This window comes from Anser brachyrhynchus, assembly GCF_964034855.1.
Source record: "Anser brachyrhynchus genome assembly, chromosome: 2".
NCBI classification, from domain to species: Eukaryota; Metazoa; Chordata; class Aves; order Anseriformes; family Anatidae; genus Anser; species Anser brachyrhynchus.
In genome coordinates, this window is record NC_137695.1 from 51,896,632 (window position 1) to 51,916,309 (window position 19,678).

At 38.7% G+C, this 19,678-nt stretch overlaps 1 protein-coding gene across 1 annotated transcript; it reads left to right on the forward strand.

Annotated features, from left to right (window-relative positions):
• Window positions 1-1,552: 1,552 nt before the first annotated feature.
• Window positions 1,553-19,307, forward strand: MCUR1 (mitochondrial calcium uniporter regulator 1). Its single transcript, XM_080581040.1, has 9 exons — window positions 1,553-1,759; window positions 2,027-2,140; window positions 3,507-3,610; window positions 6,141-6,242; window positions 8,130-8,171; window positions 10,410-10,481; window positions 13,901-13,954; window positions 15,072-15,186; window positions 16,433-19,307. The coding sequence occupies exons 1-9, from the start codon at window positions 1,657-1,659 to the stop codon at window positions 16,486-16,488; spliced, it is 762 nt and encodes a 253-aa protein (XP_080437166.1). The 5' UTR covers window positions 1,553-1,656; the 3' UTR covers window positions 16,489-19,307.
• Window positions 19,308-19,678: the final 371 nt, after the last annotated feature.

The following is a 19,678-nucleotide window of genomic DNA, read 5'->3' on the forward strand; positions in this document are numbered from 1 at the left end:
TCCTTTTCATAAGCCAGCCACATCCATATGAAAACTGATTTCAGTTTTTGTTCTCTCCTGATTCTTGTTGGGAAGCTTTTCACAAGGACAGTTTTGTTGAGTAAAATTCTTTTAATTTCCAATCTACGTTTATTCATGGCCACTTTATACCATATGTTCCTTTATCAGTAATGTTCTTCTGCATAAGCAGTGGTTTTTGTTTCTTTCTTCCTCTGCCTATTTTTATGCTCATGTTCTGTTTACAGATGGAAACAAGATCCTCTTGTCAATCTCTTTTCAACCTCCTGTGACAGCAAAGTCCCTTCGCTCCCCTTATTGCTGCTGTTGACACAGGGTGACCACTGTGAATATGAACTCGTCCTTCCTGTACTGCAGTGACCAGCACTGTCATTTGTATTTGAAATGCAGCTATACTGGAGGGGCAACAACACTACTGAAAACACCATGCTTGTTATGTCCTAGGGTTGCATTTGCTTTCTTTGCAGCTGTAGCTGAAGTCGGAGATACCTCACAGATCTCGTTTTACCCTCCCCTCTAATTTTCACCTGAACAGCTCCCAAAGCACAGCAGATATCATTATTAGTCATTATTTCGTGCTTAGCATTACTTTGCCATTTCTGTTACACCGCTATTAAAAATCATTGCTTCTTTGCCGATTCCATTGTTATAACCTAGGAGGGGGTTGTAACTCCATGGATTAGTGAACGCTGTGTGCATGCAAGGACCAACATTTCGGGATCCTGAGCATGCAACATTCAGCACATCTTTCATTTATAGCCTCTAAGTAGAGGTGATGACTTCTGTGGGGCAGCACTGAGGACGCTGAAACGGGGAAGACGACACTGGAAATGGGGAAAATTGCCCAAGTTGATTCCTGACATCAAGAGAAAAAGGTGCATGCTCCGGGAGGCCTCTGTAGGCAGCGGCAGTGACTTTGCTCCCCTTAGAGAAGATGAAGATGGGCACCAGCACGTGCTGGTGGACTTGACCCTGGATGGGCTGGCTGAAGGAGGTCATGTAGACAACATGAAGACAACCGCCTGCAGACTCACGCGTGCCAGGAATTACTGCCACGCTAACGCCAGGCCCCGGGCACGCAGCATCCCCGCAGAGGCAGTGCCCATTAGGCAAGTTTCTGCTGTGTGCTGCCGGGGTTCAGCTGTCCTCACTCGTACAGAGATACCCACCAACGATTCGATCCGCGTATTGATCTAAGGCAATCACTGAGTTTGGGAAGAGGAAGCAAAGGTGCTGCGTGCTTTTGGTGAGTCCGTACAGAGGGAAAATAAACTCACTATGAGGGAAGTGCTGCCTGGGGAGTGACGGTGGTCAGAGCACACTTCCTCTCATTTCAACTCTCTGCAAATGCCAAGTACGTTTCCTTTAAAAGCAGAACATGCACAAAATAAGTGATGTCCTTATGTCTGCCTATCTCTGTCCGTCCCCATCACCCCCGACTCGCGCAGGAGCCGCCCGCCCGCTTCGCTTTCCTCGCCGCCGCCGCGGCGCGAACCACAGAGCCAACCCCCGGATGCGGAAGCGGGCGGCGGGCCGTAGCGGAAGGGAGGCGGCGCGGGGGGGGGCCCAGCCATGGCTTTCCGGTAGCGGCGGCTTCCCCTCCTCCCTCCCCCTCGCCTCCGGTCGGCACCGGGCGGCATGGCCCGGGCCCCGGCGGCCGTGAGCGGCGGGAGGCGGGCGCTGCTGGTGCTGCGGCCTCGCGGCGCCCTCCCGCACCGTGCTGCCGCTGCCGCCGCGTCACGTGAGCGCCGCGCGCCCCTCGGCCGGGGGGGGGCGGGGGGAGAGGGGAGGGGATGGGGGCTTGAGGGGACGGGGAGGGGGGGAGCACCTCTCGGTTTCGGTGTCAAAGCATATCGCAGCCTGTCGCGATAATCAAAAGGCGCGCGTTCCTTAATACATGGCATCGTTAGGATGCTCCTAGAGAGCTCCCGAGCCGGTTGGATGCCCCTCGGTTGGCCGTTTCCTCATAAAAACGTGGGGTTTTTTTCTGGTGTTTTGTCTCCCCCAGGTGTCAGCACCTCAGCGCCCGGGTCCTCACAGGGCAAGGGCAGCGTGTCCCTGCTGGGGAGCAGGAGGCTCTTCTTCGACACCCATGCGCTGGTGTGCCTCTTGGAAGAGAATGGTAACGTGCCCCAAACACGCAGCTTACCCTGGTGGCATCTATAAGGGGGTTTTGTACAGAGCCTGGCTAGTTGCCTCCCCTTGACCTGTGGTGGTAGACCTTCAGGTTTATGTGTTGTCTTTTGTGCCTTCTGGGTTCCTACATCTCTGGCGTACAGAGCCTAGAAGCACGTTGATAACGCTCCAGTTGTCTCCGCCGTCCCTCCTGGTGCGCCCAACAGCCTTGTGGTGTCTAGCTGCCTGCCCCGCTAAACCGCAGCAATGCACAACAATGTGTTGTAATAGGATTGGAAATGGACTGCCCAAAAAATGCAGCTTTTGGGGTGGAGTGTCAATACTCTATGAAATACAGCTCTTCTTATGCTAAGACATAATGGAATAGGTTATTTCCATTTGATTATGATGTTACTGAGGTGGGGAAGGTCAGCGCAGCTGAACTGATTTTTAATAGCTCGCATGCCTGAGAAGGAGAGGTCCCAGTCCCTTTCCCCTAACGTGTGATTGCATCTCTTTATGTGTTCCAGCCTCATTCTCAGGAAACTATGCAGCTCTTTGCTTGATTGGTGTTCTGAGAGATTAATTTAATGAGCTCACAGAGCAGTTGTGTGAGCAAGCACCAAGACACGTACAAAGTGGCAGGAGGAGGGGAAAGAATAGAGTGAGGAGAGCTGTCTCCTTCTGGTGATAGCAAATGATTAACTCAGCTCATCTACTGAAAGGAACTTGATTGCAGACCCCATCTCTGCTTTCTGACACTAACCTGCTACGTATTTGAAACAATCACCCTCTCCATAATTATTAGATCTTGTTCATGACACTTTCTCCTACGTTTTGAAAGTAGAAAAGTTGAGAGTATTTCCAGGGACTATGTTTTACAATAGTTCACAACATACTTGGTTTAAAGGGCTTTTTCGTGGTGACTCAGAGGCTGAGAGGACTAAAATCATTGAATTGCTGGGATTTGCATATCTTCAGTGGTATACTTAGGGTATACTAAAAGTAGGTATCTGCTTTTGAAGGTCAGGATTCTTGTTGATAGAAATAACCACGTGAGAGATGACATTGCATAATGCTTTTAGAAAAACTTTCAGCACTTCTCTTGCTGATATTGTAATGGTGCTATAATGGTGCTGTACTTCAGAAGTAGCTATACAGTGTCACAGGTGTCATTTTGGGGTGGAGGAGGTTGGGTGTACTGCCTGGTTGTGTTCTTTTGCTAGTGCTACATGGAGAGAAGTACGCTCTTTTTTATCTTTTATAGCTGACTTTTTTTTTTTTTAAACCTCGTTATGAGTATTAGAAGGTGGTATTTTCATAAGCTGTCCAAATGTTGGTATCTGAATGTTGCTATGTTTTGTCTTGCTCAGGGTTCACTACTCAGCAGTCGGAGGTGATCGTATCTGCATTAGTGAAAATCATGAACACCAACCTGGATATGATTTACAAGGACATGGTGACCAAAGTACAGCAGGTCAGCTCAAAGAAGTTGCGGGGTTAAAGTCAACTGAAATCTAGCACGTCTGCTAATAAAATACATATTGCTATTATTATTCACCGTTAGACACTGTATTTTAAAAGTGAAGAACAAATGTCCCTATTGGCTAATGAGTTTTGTCTTGAATTTCACAAATATCAGAGTGTTGTGATGGACCTCGAAATTCAGGAACTGTGAGTTGGTGCACAATCCACAGATAGTTTTTTGTTTTCAGCCTTATTGTAACCTGAAATAGAATTACGGAAGAGGATTTTACACAGACATAGGAGGTACTCAATGCGTGGATTTGAATAGTTATGGCTACTACATATATTCTTGTCTAGTTTTATAGCAACAACGTAAAGATTTCCTCTGTAATTTAACAGCTGGTTATGTGGTCTTTTTTTATTTTCTGTCATAATGATATATTGTGTTAGAATTGAGCTGTTTCTTTATGATGTTTTTTAGTGTGTGATTGGTATAATTTTATATACTGGTAACATATAGGAACAGTCTATTTTAGATGCTGCTATTGAAAGCTGTCTGTTTCCTTTGTTTACATTGTTTGTGATATCTTCTAAACCCACCCAGCGTGTATACATCTTGTGGAAGTGAAGAAAACTTGCTTGGAAATAGAAATTATGCTGAGTATCTACAGAGATCCTTCCTGGCTACCAGAAAATTGCATAGACCTGAACAGAATTGTTAGCATTTATTTGTGAGAGAATGGTGGTTTTACCTGACAGGAATTCCCTGACATGTAAGCTAGTTAAGCAGACCATGCTGACACGCACCATAGCTGAAGTACCACCTCTTAGGCTGCTCTCTGTAGGATTCGCAGCCCCAAGTCACTTCCCAAACATAGACTCTTAACTCATTTCATAGTGACTGGGTCATCATCTTAAACATGAGAAAACTGCAGCTGCTGTCTTTGTAGTGTAATAGCCTCGGCGCTGGACTGTCTCTTTAAGGAGTAGATTTTGCACCACCTTCCATCTAGGGAGTCTTCAGCCCATCTTTTCTAGCTCTTAGATTCCAGGCAAAGCAAATGTGAAAGCACTTCATATTCTCTGATCTACTGTGGAACAAATTCAGTGCAGGAAGATGTTGAAGGGAACCTTTCCCCCATGGTCGGTTGTGTTTTACAATAAGCAGTCATTGCATCTCTACCTCCTCCTATTCCCAACTTTTTGGAATGAAAGCAGAAGGTTTTTCCTTTGTTTTATGCTGAATTAAAAGTTGCTGCTGATGCCAGACATTTTCTGAGAATGTGCTAGATGTGACCCTCGGGTGACTTTCCTCTGTTAAGGTTAAAATGTGCAAGTTTGTATGGCATGCTCAGGAAGTGTGTGTGTTGCCCTGAGTTCTGGGAAACATGGTAAACCTGTAGTTTGTTACAGTCTGAACGCATAAGGGCTTATGCCAAAAGAGAATGAAGAATTAGAAGAGGGTTTGGAAAACTGCAGATCTAGTTGTTGCTAATCATTAGCCCAAAGTTGGATACGTAAAAGCTGAAGCATTACACTAGACAGATAAAAGCCTTCACAATAAATGTGTGTGTATGTATAGAGATGAGGAAGAGATAGAATATGGAAGAAGTTGTTCTCTATTTTATTGGGTTCAGTCAAGAGGGGAGAGAATGAACACAAGCTGGGCACTTCAGGGAGTAAGAGAGAAGGCATCTATGGCAGTACTCGTTTTGTGATAAATCCAGCATACTGACCCATTGTTTTTTTCAGTGCTGTAGTCGGGTAGCCTGGTGAGGCATCTCCAGATGCCACTTAGAAATACAATGCCACAAATAAAAATAGCATTACCTGACAAAAGTGGAGTGCACTGTCAGATTTGTAATGGTGTTAGTCCAGAATCAAAAGCAAGGGCCTACTTTTTAGAGGGTGGGTGTTTAGAGAAGAAAAGGGAGTCCCTGTTTGCATGTGGGTAGTGTAGGATCTAGAACAATGTGTACAGACCTTTCCATCCTCTAAAGATGTGGAGGGTGCTTGTTTTTTTTTTTCTGTCAATTTGGTATAAAAGACTGAGAAGAGCATTTAAAAATATGAATATAGTGCATGATTTTGCTTAGCTGAGTAGAGAAGCAGAGTGAGCCTTCATGCAGAGGGAGGTGGAACAGAGGGCAATTACAAAAGAGTATGGTTGCACTGGGGAGTCTTGGCCTGAAAGTCAGCTTTCCTCGTTTAGCACATGGACATCTCCTCTGTCCCTAATGCCCTTCCTAGCTTAAGAATTTGAATACTTGGAAGAAATTATTTTCTAGGCTATTAATTGAACTATTTTGATCCATGTTAGCACTGCTGATTTTTTTTTTCAAACGTTACTAACATTTGAGTATAACTTGCTTATTTTGTCACTCTCGCTTAATTTATCTTGTCTTCTGAAACTGAGATAATTTCTAAAGTTGCAGGGTTAAAAATTTTAGAGTACCAGAATACTCCATTGTATTTGTATGCACATATGAGAAAAAGCATTGTGGTTGTATGTTCTGAGGCTTTTCTTACTTCTTTTAAAGGAGATTGCTCTTCAGCAAGTCATGTCCCATATTGGTGCAGTGAAAAAGGACATGATTATTTTGGAAAAAAGTGAATTTTCAGCACTCCGTTCAGAAAATGAGGTAAAAATCAGTATTTTGGAATTCTAGCACTTGCTTATTTTTTCTAATGATGTAAAGAAGTGTTTTGTACCCAAGAGGTCGACTCGGGTGCTAATACGGTTAGTTAAACGCCTTCACTGATGACCTCGTGAAGGGGCAGAGCACACCCTTGGCAAGTTTGCAGGTGCTGCAAGGCTGGGAGGAGTGGCTGACCCACCAGACTGTTGATGTCCCTCCAGATGGCAACACAACAGTCTGGAGAAATGGGCTGACAGGAATCTTATGAAGTTCAGCAAAGGGAAGGGACCTTCCCTTGAGAAGGAACCCCCACGCAGCGGAAAATTAGCTTTGCAGAGAAGGCCCTGAGAGTCCTGGTGGGTGCCAAGTTGACCACGAGCCAATGATGAGCCCCTGTGGCAAAGAAGCCGTCCTGGTCTGCATTAAGACTGATGTCACTAGGTCAAGTGGGGTGATCCTTCCCCTCTGCTAAGCCTTGGTGACCCAGGCTTGGAGTGCTGGGTGCAGTTTAGGGCTCCCCAGTGCAAGAGAGACATGGACACATTGCAGTGAGCCTGACAAAAGGCCACAAAGATGAGTAAGGGACTGGAGCGTCTTGTGGGGAAAGGCTGCAAGAGCTGGGAATGTTCAGCTTAGAAAAAGAGTAGGATCTCATCGCTGTGCACAAATACTTGAAAGGAAGGTATAGTGAAGATGGAGATGCTCTTTCCGCTGGTGTCCAGTGACAGAACAATAGATAACTGACCCAGACTGAAATGCAGGAAATTCTATTTGAACGTAAGAAAAACCTTTTTTACTGTAAGGTTGGTTGAACACTGGAATAGGATACCTGGGGAGGCTGTGAAGTCCCTGTCCTGGAGATAATCAAAACCCAACTGGACGTGGCCTTGAGCAACCTGCTCTAGTTGTCCCAGCTTTGAGACAGGATGGTCTCCAGAGGTCCAATGCCAGGTCAATATTTCTGGGATTCTGTGGTTTTTATTTTTTTTCTAAACTCTGTAACATGATTTCATGTTTTGACTATATGCAGCCAAAAGTTAGTTTTGACTGTATTTAGCCATGTTTTGACTATATTTAGCCAAAAAAGAAGGTATAGTGAGAACATACGGCAAGAGGAGAGTCGGGTCACATGTTATTTCATCAATTCATAGATATAGCTAACTGAACATACACAGAACAAGATAGGTTGAAGGGATCCTTGTAGATCCTTGCAGGTTGCTAGTTTGTGCACAATTAAAGAAAACAAAATAGATAATCCGCTACAACTATTCCTATTTCATGGGTCTTTTGAAAGAGAGAAAGTGATAGAATAATCTGGGTTGGAAGGGACCTCTAGAGACCATAAGAGTTGATGGCTGCGGTATGATTGCCATGTAGCTGCCTCTCGAGGCTGAACAAACCCCTCTGCCTCTCCCTGCTGTCCACCCCTACCTTGTGTGCTCCAGCCTCCCATCATCTTGGTGGCTCTCCACTCGTCTTGCTCCAGCATGTCAACATCTGTCTTGTACCAGGGAGAGCCTAAAGCTGGACACGGCTCGATGCAGACTCACAAATGCTAAATATGGGGGAATAATCATTTATCTTTGGCTGTGTTTACTCTTACTAAAACCTCCTGTGCATTTGGCCACCTTTACTGCTGTGGGGCATTACTAGCTTCTGTCTTGTGCTGCTGGTTGGAAATGTGTAGTACTGAGTAACTGTGCGTCTGTGTACATGTGAATATATCTACACATGTACTGAGGATATAGATAATAAAACCATGTTCATTCTGCCTTCCTTTTCACATGATGGATTATAGTTTTTGCTACTTATGGTGCACATTTGTTAGTATTTCTAGATTGTGGTGGTTTGTATACAATACTAAAAAATACATTTTTTCTGCTCTCCCAGAAAATAAAGCTTGAACTCCAGCAGATAAAGAAGCAAGTCATGGTAAGATACTTTACCAATATAATTAAGAATTAACACCTATCTAATTTGCTTTAAAAATAATTGTTGCTCTTAGGATTTTATTCTAAAGTTTGTGCTTGATTGCTATGTTATATAGGATACTGAAACTGCAATTGATGGTATGCTATGAGCTGCAGCAAAGTCAATTTCATGCATACGTAATTAATGGTGACAACTGTAAGCAATTCATCACTAAGTGGTGAACTAAAAATTACCTGAAGACTTTTTCCTTAACTCAGACTCAGAAAGTAGGTAGCTGCCATGTCATGATTAAGGCTGAATGATGTTCTGTATTTAGGATTGCTTATCAGATTCAAATTGCAACACATTTTCAAAATTGCAGCACTCACTAATTGGTTATAGTATTTCTCTTTTCCTGAAGATTTATCTGTTAGCTATTCAGAACTTAAAGAAGCCATTGAAAAACTATTTCAAGCCACTAAGTTTGGGACTATTGTGTTTGGTCCCATTTGTTTGGGAACAAATGACCTTAGCAAGGAAACAGACTCTTTGGAGGAAACTTAATTATCTACAGGTTCTTAATCTTACTAGGTTTAAAGATCAATGCTGTGTTTCTGTTCTGTTTGCCTCTCCTGGGTAACATCCCCAAATAGCTTTCTACCACCAAAATCAAGACTGTCTCAAAACCTGTAATTTAGACGAGTGTGTAGTTTTAAGCAACTTTTACACAGAAAGAAAAGATTCTTGCAAGAAGCACCAAGATTGGAAACTGGGTAACTTTTAACTGTTCATAGGGAATATGGTCCTCTTACTTCAGAAGTGGTGTTTCTTCTTGTGATAGCCTTCTTACCTTGGAGGATGGAGCACCTTTCCTACCATAGGATTTGCCAGTGAAACTGTCAGAATATCGCCTTGTCAAGTTAGCTGACAATGCGATCAAGTTCAGCGTAGTGCCCTCCTTGTCATTTCTTCCTTACTATCTTCAATTCTTCTCTGCTATGTTAGCTCCAAAAGGAGAATAAATTTCTCAGGGCTAGTCTCACATGTTTTATATAATGCTGTGAAATGCTTAATGCATCCAGGCTTTCAGTATACCATTTTTTAAAATGGTCGGCACCTGATTTTTGACTTGTAACTTATCTCTGTGCAAGTAAAAAAAAATAAAATGAGTTATTATATTCACTGGTAGAATATGGAGGATCTGAGTCATCTTTTTTTAAAGCAAGATATCTTAAATTTAACTTTTATCTGTAAATATAAAATGATTTGCCCTTGCGATAATTACATTTGCTCATACTCTTTCATCTGAAAGACAGAATGACACAATGTAGTAAAAGATTAAGGAAAAAAATATTTCAAACTTTTCAATTTCATTAAATTGTAACACATGCTGTAATGACATCTAATTACAACACAGTTAAAGTTCAAAAATTCTAGCATAGAAACTGAGTGTAATTATTGTTCACACTGACTTAATGAAGTCTTGACTAGCTGACATTGGTCTACTTGAGAGATGCTTGCTTGTTTTTAAACTGTAGAATATCCCAGAGCACCATCAGACTCTTGCTTCTCCCACACATTCATTAGATCAGCAGCTTGCCTCATGACAAACTGTCAGCTGGCTGGAATTCCTGCTGGGAGGTTGCATTAAAATGGCAGCTGTCACTGCAAGAAATCGGAATCACTTGGAGCTATCTATGAAGTGAAGTACATAATTTAGTGGTAGTTTAAAAAGTTAGAAATTTAAAATATAATAAACATTTTCTGAGTTCTAAGATACCTGCAGCTTTTTTTCTTAAAGCCCTAGGTGTAGTCTTTAGAAACAGATTTTCTTTAAAATTGCAAAGTTGGATACTGCTCTTAACATTATCTTGAACATCAAGATTCCTTCACAGAAGTCCATCTTACAAGTGTACCTAGGCATGGATTTCTGAAATCAGTGAGTCATGGGATATGACACATTCCTAACAGCACTTGTAGAAGGATGTGCTCGCAATCAGCTGCTTTTCTCGGTGTTCTGGTGTAAAAGCAGTTTAGTTTTTGACTCATTCCAATGAGAATGAATTCATACTACAGAACATGAGTATTTCCATGGGGAAAGGTTGGAACATTTGTACTTTGGAAAAAGATGCACACTATGTGTCTTGGGAATCAATCTGCTCTCTAATTAAAGAAAGCACAATATATTTTCCTAACTTCTTTTGCTCATGAATAAATAGAAATTCATGCTCACTACTTCATCATTTTTTTTCCCATTAGGATGAAATTACCAAAGTGCGTGCAGATAACAAGTTGAACCTAAACCTAGAAAAGAGCAGAGTAAAAGAATTGGTAAGTTTTGTTCGCATTCTTCTAGAAACATCCAAACATTGAACAATCTCCTAATTTGGGTAGGAGTATAATTTTCATATTAATCTGTGGTATTGTTCATTTTAGATTTTATATCTATGTTGTTACTACAGATTTTTATAGATATTACTATCTATATTATTACTATAGATTTTTGCATTTAAATATGCTGACTAGCCACCTGAAGATTTTTCATGTTGTTAGTATAGCTCTGTTTTCATGCTGAATTAAGCATCCACATTTCATTAAATGTCATCACTGAAGATGTATTATTTCCCTATAGCTAGAGAATTTAGTGTGGCTAGTTTGTCAGGCATTACCTATTGTGAAAATAGTTGGGATTGATTTTTATTGTAACCGATACTGATTAGGGTTGTTTTAAAGATTTGGGTTGTTTTAAACTTTGAAATATCTGGTAGAGCTGAATTTGCATCCTCTTTAATCTGAGTAACTTAGGTGAAAAACTAGAAGATAAGTTTTTGCACTATATATAGCACTCTAAATAGAAATCTATTCCTGTAGATCTCTTGAATAGCTTTTAGGATCTCAAATCGCATCATCTGAATTGAAAGATTTTTCATTGGCACTTCACTACAAATTTTATTTCTTATTCAGTCCTATTATTGCAAGTGCATAACGAAGTAATATCTGCAGTCTAGGCAATAAGAACTGTTAAAGTAGAAGTCATCTAACTTTTGCGTGTGCCCCTTGAAGTAATTCACAGTGATTAGTTCAGGTAACAGTTGAGTTGGTGATTGAGTATAATGACTAACAGCCTGTTATCCCCTGGTATATGCTTGAATAAAATATAATTTGAGCAGATAAAGCCCACTTTTAAAGATTACTACTTTATGCTGGTGGTTGGTTGTTTTTTTTTTAAACAACTTCATATGAAATGTATTAACTGTGTGGATCCAAAGCTTTGCAATATTTTGGGCTTCAAAAAACCTATTTAAACACATTTCACAGGTGATGAATTAGGTGCTAACATTTCCTTGTATGTTTATGTAGAACCCTGAAATCTGGATTTTGTTGCTTATAAGGCTACATCATTTTAACTGCCTCCCAGGAAAAGCAAGTGTTGCAGCTGTGAATTTTCTTTAAAGAAAGTTGATTAACTTAGTCTGTCATGCAACTGCAGTTTCACAGTTTCTGTCAAAACTACTCTTTTACTCCCAGCACTCCCCTACTTTAATTGCCAGCTTTGTCATGCATGAACAGAAAAGGAAAAATGCAGACAGATACGGAGCAGGTTGTAGCATATATGCTGAGCTGGGGAGAAGAACATAATCCAATATTTTCTGTAGTAAAGCATCATCATAATATTTATTTGGATGCTAACGTGACTTATGACTGAATGTCTATCTTTGCGAGCGTAAGACTCAGGTTATTGAAGCTTACTATGCATTCTTACAGAAATATTATTCAGAAGAGAAACGTCCTAAGTTTAAATTGACTTAACTTCATGTACTTCAAGTAAAAAGTTCTTATGCTTCAGTTCTGCTTGGACTAAATGCTGAAGGAGAATATCTTAATTTGTCAACACTGATGTCAGCCATTTTTAATGTTTTGAACTCCAAATGCTTTATCTGAATAAGTTAGTCCCCCTTTACATTTCCTAGTGAATTCTTTGTTGCGTAATGCACGTCTGCTTGTGCCCTGATTTATATCTGCAATGATATAGATGCAATTTAGAAACTTGAAGTACAGTACAGATTTCTATTTATATTCATATTGTTCATGCATCGCAGTGCCTCTAAGCTGGCTGTTTAAAAATATCAAGATGCATCTGACAAAACTGAATTTTTTCTGCATTGTGGAAAAACATGTGGACTTAAGGGGAAATCTCCCTGTTTAATTTCAGGGTGGGGTTAACCTTGGCTTTCCTCTTTCTGTACTTGTGTTATTACAGATTTGTGTTGATCCTTCATAGGAAAAGGGTGTATTTCATTTTCTTAAAGTGAAATTTGAAATCCTTGTGTTTGACCTAGGGAGCTCTAGCCCCCAGGCAAACTTGGACAAATATGGACATCAAGAAGGAAGTTTGCAGAATATAAATTATTCTAAAAAAGAAGTCTATTTGGCCAACAACATCTATTTAAACAGAAATTATTTCAATACATTACACTGTTTATTTTAAACATGCTACTATTTTTGATAGTGATCAGTTTATTAATGAGGCATTGTTCTTATGTGAAATTTTATTTCAAACCTTATTTTAAATCATTCTTTTATAAGTTTTGCCATCTTACCACTTCTAGACATTTTACATAAGTATACATTTGTTTTTTTCTTGTTCTTGTCTTCAATTTGTAGAATTTGGCAAAAAATGTTTCGTGAATTGTAGATATGCTATTATTCCTCTCTCCTTTCCCACATTTATAGCCTTGTGCTATTTCTTGATCTTTAAATCAGTCAAAAGTCCAAATATTGCTCTAGATATTTAAGGAGAGTTTTTTTCAATGCTGAGGCATTTACATAGATTAATATGACTTTAATATTAAAGTGGAATAAGCTTCCAGACTGGAGGAAAAATAAAGTGACTTTCCACATGGGAATGTCAACAGATGAGGTTATTGCTGTGTGACTGAGCATTCTGAGATGGGAGCCCGATGACCTTAATGCTCTGCACTGTAGACTGGTGGTTTAGCAGCTGTCCTATGAATAATTAAATTGCTCCAGTAGTGGATAGGAACCATTACAGATGTCAAATCATGCCTGTTCATGAGTCAGAAAGGTACCCTGCCTTAAAGGTATGCTTCTTTAATCTGGTTTTACCTTTTCTTGAATCCAAATAACCATAGCTTACAAATAAGCCACAGCTTCTGATGTTCCACAAATGGCTTAACATGAGATATCTGTATTTACCAAATATAGAATTTTTAATGTTGTTCCTTATATATTGTTCTGACCGTTTCAAATGGTGAACACCCATAATGCTGGTGAAACATGTTAGATAGCTGAGTTTGCTATAATCATTTAAAAACTATACTCCCCTTGCTGAAGAAAGCGGATGACTTATAACTTCTTGGTTTTTCTGTGCTCAGTGGGTTAGTTAACTGTTCCAGAGTTACTCTTTAGAATCATAGGTTTTTGTCAGAAATGTAAATTTGCTAACTTTTCTGCCATTATTAATGTATATCATTGTTGCAGATGATGATAGTCTTAGACTTGCTCCACTTTGCAATTCAGAAGAGTGGCTGAAAACCTGTCTGAATTCTGCTTTCTAAAGGACAGCAGTCATCCTACAATACTCTTTCTCAAGTGTTGCCAGACAACATTCTTTTTCAGATCCATTTTTTTTACAGAACTTGGAAACAAAGAAATACACATTTAAATGTGGGGAAAAGGTTTAAAGACCAATATCATGTTTACTTTTTTTTCTTTTTTCCCCTTTCCAGTATTCACTCAATGAAAGAAAACTACTTGAAATGAGGACAGAAATAGTGGAATTGGTAAGGACTTGGTAGCTAATTATATAACAAAGCTTTTTATATTCATGTTATAGCGCAGGTATTTTTTGTGAAGTTGCTCATGTGCTTAGACACTTTCATGTACAAAATGTCATTGAGATTTATTATTTCCCCCATGCGTTTCCATATTAGTACAGCTGGCTGAAGTGTCTACAGAATAAAAAGGCTTTCATATATATTAGATTTCCTCTGTGTCTATATAAACTGTTCAGTGGTCACTTTGTTTTGAAACTTCGTGCACATAGTATTTTCTCTAGACAGAATTTTACGTTAGTTCTTCTGAAATCAATGATTTTTTCCATGTTCAGTGTGACACGCTGCTAGATGGATTTGGCTTCATTTTAGGGGAGGCTTTTACTAAGCTCTTCGTCTTCATTTTGTTTTATTTTTGTACTATAGGGAATTAGCCATAGGAGGAAGTCTGGCAGTAAATCATTAAGAAATCATTAACTGATTGAAAATGTTTCAGTAGTGGTGACTTGAAAATATCAGCACCACGGCAGCTGTTGATCTGAGTTTACAAGTCTTGTCTTTCAGTCTTTTCTGAGTAATAACTCCATCCCATTTTTTTCACAGAATTTTGGTCTTCTGTCGTAATCAGATTCTGAAGTCTGTCTATCGCTGTTTTAGTGGTAGAATTCATTGGAAGATGAAGACATGCTTTTTACATCAGAAGACCAATTCTTAGTGTTTCTAATGATCCATAAATTTTCATGCTCCAGTATGTTTCTGTCACAAGAGGCTCTTAGACATCTCAATAGCTATTATAATTGAGCAGTGACTTGAACATCTGTGGGCCAAGTGACAGATTAAAGTTAATGATTATGCTGCTAGATTGAGAGAAGAAGGCATCCAGTTCTGCTCCTTTCTAGATTACATGTAAGGAAGTATGTAGTCACGTTAGGTTTACCAAGTTCACCAAATTACTCAATTTCTTGGATTTAATAAGTCATGAAGGAACTTGTTTGCTTTGTATGTTAATGAAATAATTTACATTCATTTAAGGAGAAGTCAGAAATGCAACTTAAAGGAATGGGTTACATTTCTAAATTAACTCAGAACTGATCAAATTGTTTAAGTTTGTTGCTTTGTTTTCCAGCATGCGCAACAAGATCGAGCTCTGACCCAAACAGACAGAAAAATAGACACGGAAGTTGCAGATCTAAAAACAATGCTTGAATCGCACAAACTTGATAATATTAAGTACTTGGCAGGTAAGGAATCTGATGTTGAAACTATTAAGCCTAACAGCGTTTTTGCAAACTATCAATTGACTGTATTCATGAAGGCCCTAATTCAAATAAAATACTTGAAGTGGTCACAGTTGATATCAGCAAGACTATTTGTGTGCTTAACCCGGAGAAAGTTTTCTGTAATCGCAGCTTCATTTTGCACGGGCTGTGGCTGTGTGCTTTTCCCCTTCTTTATACTGTAATAATAATGTGTGTGAGAAATCTAAAAGGCTGGCTGTCAATAAGGGTCAAAAAGTATATCTATGCCTGACTTAATTTATAAAAGCAGCCTGCTGCATATGTTTCTGGGGCTTCTTTCTTGTAGCTCTGTCTACAAAATTGAACAGTTCTGGCTTTTTGACTGTTCATTATCCCATTCCTTAAATGCTCATTTTTCAGGCATGTATGTTAGAAAAAATACGTTATTGCTCTAGGTAAATTCAATATTTTGACATTTTTCAGCTGAGTATGCAGTGCTATTAAATGAACAAGTTAACAGTAGAAGTTATTCTTCGGATTTAGACTTTTTGATTACTCTTTCACAATAGGTTTTATCATAAGGACAATCATGTCTATTCATAGTACTGTATTTCAGGGATATCCTTTTACAGTGAACCATTACTGTAAAATAAAAGGCAATTTATTAAAATGAGAGGAAGTTCTTTTCCCCACTATCCCTATTCAAAAAAGTATTGAATTCCACATGGAAGTAAAACTAAATACATAAAGCACAAATTTACTTCAAGTGCTACTGTTTGCAGACAATGGCAAAAATCTTTTGTGTATATCTAGAAACCAAAAGTTGATTTCATTCAATAGAAATTTAAAAATACAAATCGATAAGCCTCGTTAAAGTAGTTTGCATTTATTTGTGTGAATACTTGACTGTGATTTAATAATCCTGTTATTCAGTTCATTTTACAACTGTAACTTGCCAAATTGATCTCTTATTTTCTGAAAGGTAAGCAACTAAGGTGTTTTTCCAATCTTTTGAGTCTTCCAGCCCATTTTTCCTGCATCCTTTTTTTTCTTCCTTCTTTGTCATTTTTGTGCCCCTCTGCCTTGAAATTGTTTGTGTTTTGTAAATTAAGAACCTTATTTTCTGACATGCGGAAGTGATTGCACCTTTAATGTTGTAGCCAGATGTATATTTAGTTTTCTGAAGAAGTGTTCTAAGAGCTAATGATTCATTGTCTCTGTTTTCTTTCCCGCTTTTATTTTCTTTCAGGTTCAGTATTTACATGCCTTACAGTAGCACTGGGATTTTATCGTTTATGGATATAATAAAGCATCAGTTTAAAGGGACTTCTACTGTCTTGCTTTCTGAAAAACAAAGAAATTTCATCTTTGCCTGGACTTCAACCAAGTCTTGAATGTTTTATGTATTTTTCTGTGAAGCAGACTATATTGAGAATGTAACCAAAGACGTGCCTAGGAACAAATTGTACATATGTTGTGCATATTTTGAAAGTTACCTCTGATCAAAGCATGGTGTAAGCACTTCTGCTGTTTCTCTTCACTCTCAACTGCAGTACACCTTGCTGTTAAAGTGCCACGTAAAGACGGGCATTCATACCAGTCGTATAGGGCTGCATGCTGTAGAGAAGAATCTATGGGAGTTACGTCCCGTTGTCTATTTAGACACGCTTACCGGAGTCAACTGCATGTATCGGACTGGAACTGTGATTATTAACATAAAACTGAAACTACATTTTGTGGCTCGGAGACACTCTTGTGTAAGTAGGATTTGCGTTCACTGAGTCACGCTTACTTCTTACTTGTTCATACAGTTGTTATGATCAAATATTTGTCTTGCAATTTTTATAATAACACAGTCATCAGCTTTTTTTTCAGATGACCATTCAATCAATCATCTTTCACAATAGCAGTGTTTGCTGCTAGTTTTGTTTGTAATATATTTGTAGAGTGGTTTGTTTGTTTGTTTACTTGTTTTTACTAACTTGCCTTTGGTACATATTAAAAATCTGATACTCATTCCATATGCTAACTGTTAACCACTGTAACTGGAAGTTTGAAATGCAGTAAAATACACTAGTGTTATTTTTATGGTTAAGTGATACAAACTGTCTCTGGTGCTGCTTCCTTTATGGAAAGGCATTGATGCTTCTAGACAGGGAAAAGATTTTTAGCTGGTGGTTATGAAGCACTGTCAAATGTAAGGGAACTGCAATACTCTGGTTTTTGTTTGTTTGCTTTTCTTGTTTTATTTCAGGAAAAAACATAGTGTTTTTTCCAATGTGGAACTTTGGTAGTGATTATAATGATGAAAGCAGTAATGAAGACTGAAAGGATATTTAATCCCATTCTGCGCAAGCCCATGTGTACTAGTAAATGCAACTGAAAGCTATGAAGGAAAGTGTCCAGTGTATCCAGATCCATACATCATTCCTCTACTGATGAAACAACAGGTTTATTAACAGGGCTGTCATCTGTGCTCCTTCCATTAAGAGAAATTTCCTAATCTTGCCTCTTAGGAGAGGAGAACAACATACACTAGTAACAAAGGCTGTTAGAGCACAATCATGGCTTTGCTTTTTGAAAGTAAAGCTGTTTGGCTACTTTGTGCCTGTACTGTAGTAACCATTTAAGTAACCATTTAACTTTCTTGGTGGCTGGGAGTGCCAACTTTGATTGTATGTAAGCGAGCAGGAAGAGGTGGATGCCTGTAACAATACTATACTGGCCTGAAATAAAGAATTTTGGATATTTCGTAGAGTTATGCTGAGTTTTCATTAATGCAACTTCTTAAATGATTTGCATTTTTTTTTTAAGGTAATTCACTGTTAGTGAGACTTTTAAAGGTAAGAATTAGCAAAGTCAACAGCCACTATAACACTGGAAAGGAAAGAAGAGGCAGTATAGATGGTTATTTCACAACAATAGTTTTCCTTGTGCTAACTTAACTGCCTCTCTAAATTGAATTAATCTATATTCCAGATCTTCACTTTTTTTTTTAAAAAAAAGAAAAGAACAGAACAGTATTTTTTTGTATAGGACTTGGCACGTTCTCAAATAGAGAAGCTATAACTTAAATTTAGGAATATCTTGATTCCTGTCTTCACAGAATAGTGTCTGTGTAATCAGTATATCTTTATCTGTCGCTTAAGTAATTCTTAATTAGCAAAGTCAGAAAAATAGCACTTTTTGGTGAGTGTTTCGAACAAGCAATGACATTAATATGTTGTTCAGGAAAAAAAATAAAAAATAATTATTTCCTAGCCTATAAAGGCTAAGTGATGTAAAAGTTTGCTACTGTTATATGTATAGATGGAAAATCTGATTTCTTCCTCTGATTTTAAAGAATTTAGCAATTGTTCTAACACATGAATCACATTTATTGGAGTTCCTAAGAGGTAGAAGTTACACTTGGAAATACATGGATGGATTTTCTTTCAAAGAAGTATTTAAACAAAAAAAAAAAACAAACAAAAAAACAACAGCAACAACAAAAACTTTTATATACAGGTGGGAAGCAAATACATCAGGGTACTGCTAAATATCTCTTGGAAAGCAACAGTGAGTGTCAAATGATCACTGATTTAATAACTAGGAGACCTAAGTTGGTACTCTTCCCAATTTTTTTTCCTGTAAGACTTTTTCTGCATCATGCTGTGTAATGTTTAGTATCAGAAGCAATTAGATGTACAGAAATACTTTTTGGTTCTCTGATTTCAGATTTTGATTTTCAAAGATTTTCAAAAAATGTGAAAAATACTGTTTAAAAACCTGAAGTTGATCCTAAAAGTTCCTTGTGTTTTTGTAGAACAAAGAGATACAGAGGTCTTACAAAACTGTATTTATTTGTAATATGTTAGTGAGAATATATGGAATTTAACTGCTTCTCTGTCTTGCTTTACCTCTTGTTTTCAGCAAAAACCTGTGAGGGAGCCATGTCCAATATACTGGTATTAACTGAAGTGTTTACTTTCACTAAACCGTTACTGACAGTTATTACTGTTAAATCACATGCTGTTTAGCCCTTTCTCTATTGGAGGTGCTGGTTGCATCATTCATTTCCCAGAATATTGAAGAGTTATTAATAAAAACATGAGCTGACAAATAAAGACTTATTTTTAATGTAGGTATGAAGTCTGCTTTGTTTTTTTTCTACACACAAGTGTTTTGCATACTAATTCCAATACTTCTGTTACAAGTGTATATTCACTACCAGAATAAGGCTTAACTGAACTCGTCCGAAATGTGAAATTCTACCTCCTTGCACTTATTTACAGCTCCTATTGACTTTGAAGAAAGCATACTTTTACCTGCCTCCTATGTATTTTGACTTACACGTATTACTTCAGTGAAAAATGGCTTTTCTTTTTTCTTCATACCCTTGCTGCCATCTATAGACCTGGCACATGAAAACTGTTTCCTTGCTTTTGTTGTGTTTTGTTTCCTGCAGTTAGCTAAATTCCTGTGACTTGTTCCTTTAAACTGCTATTTGCAAGGC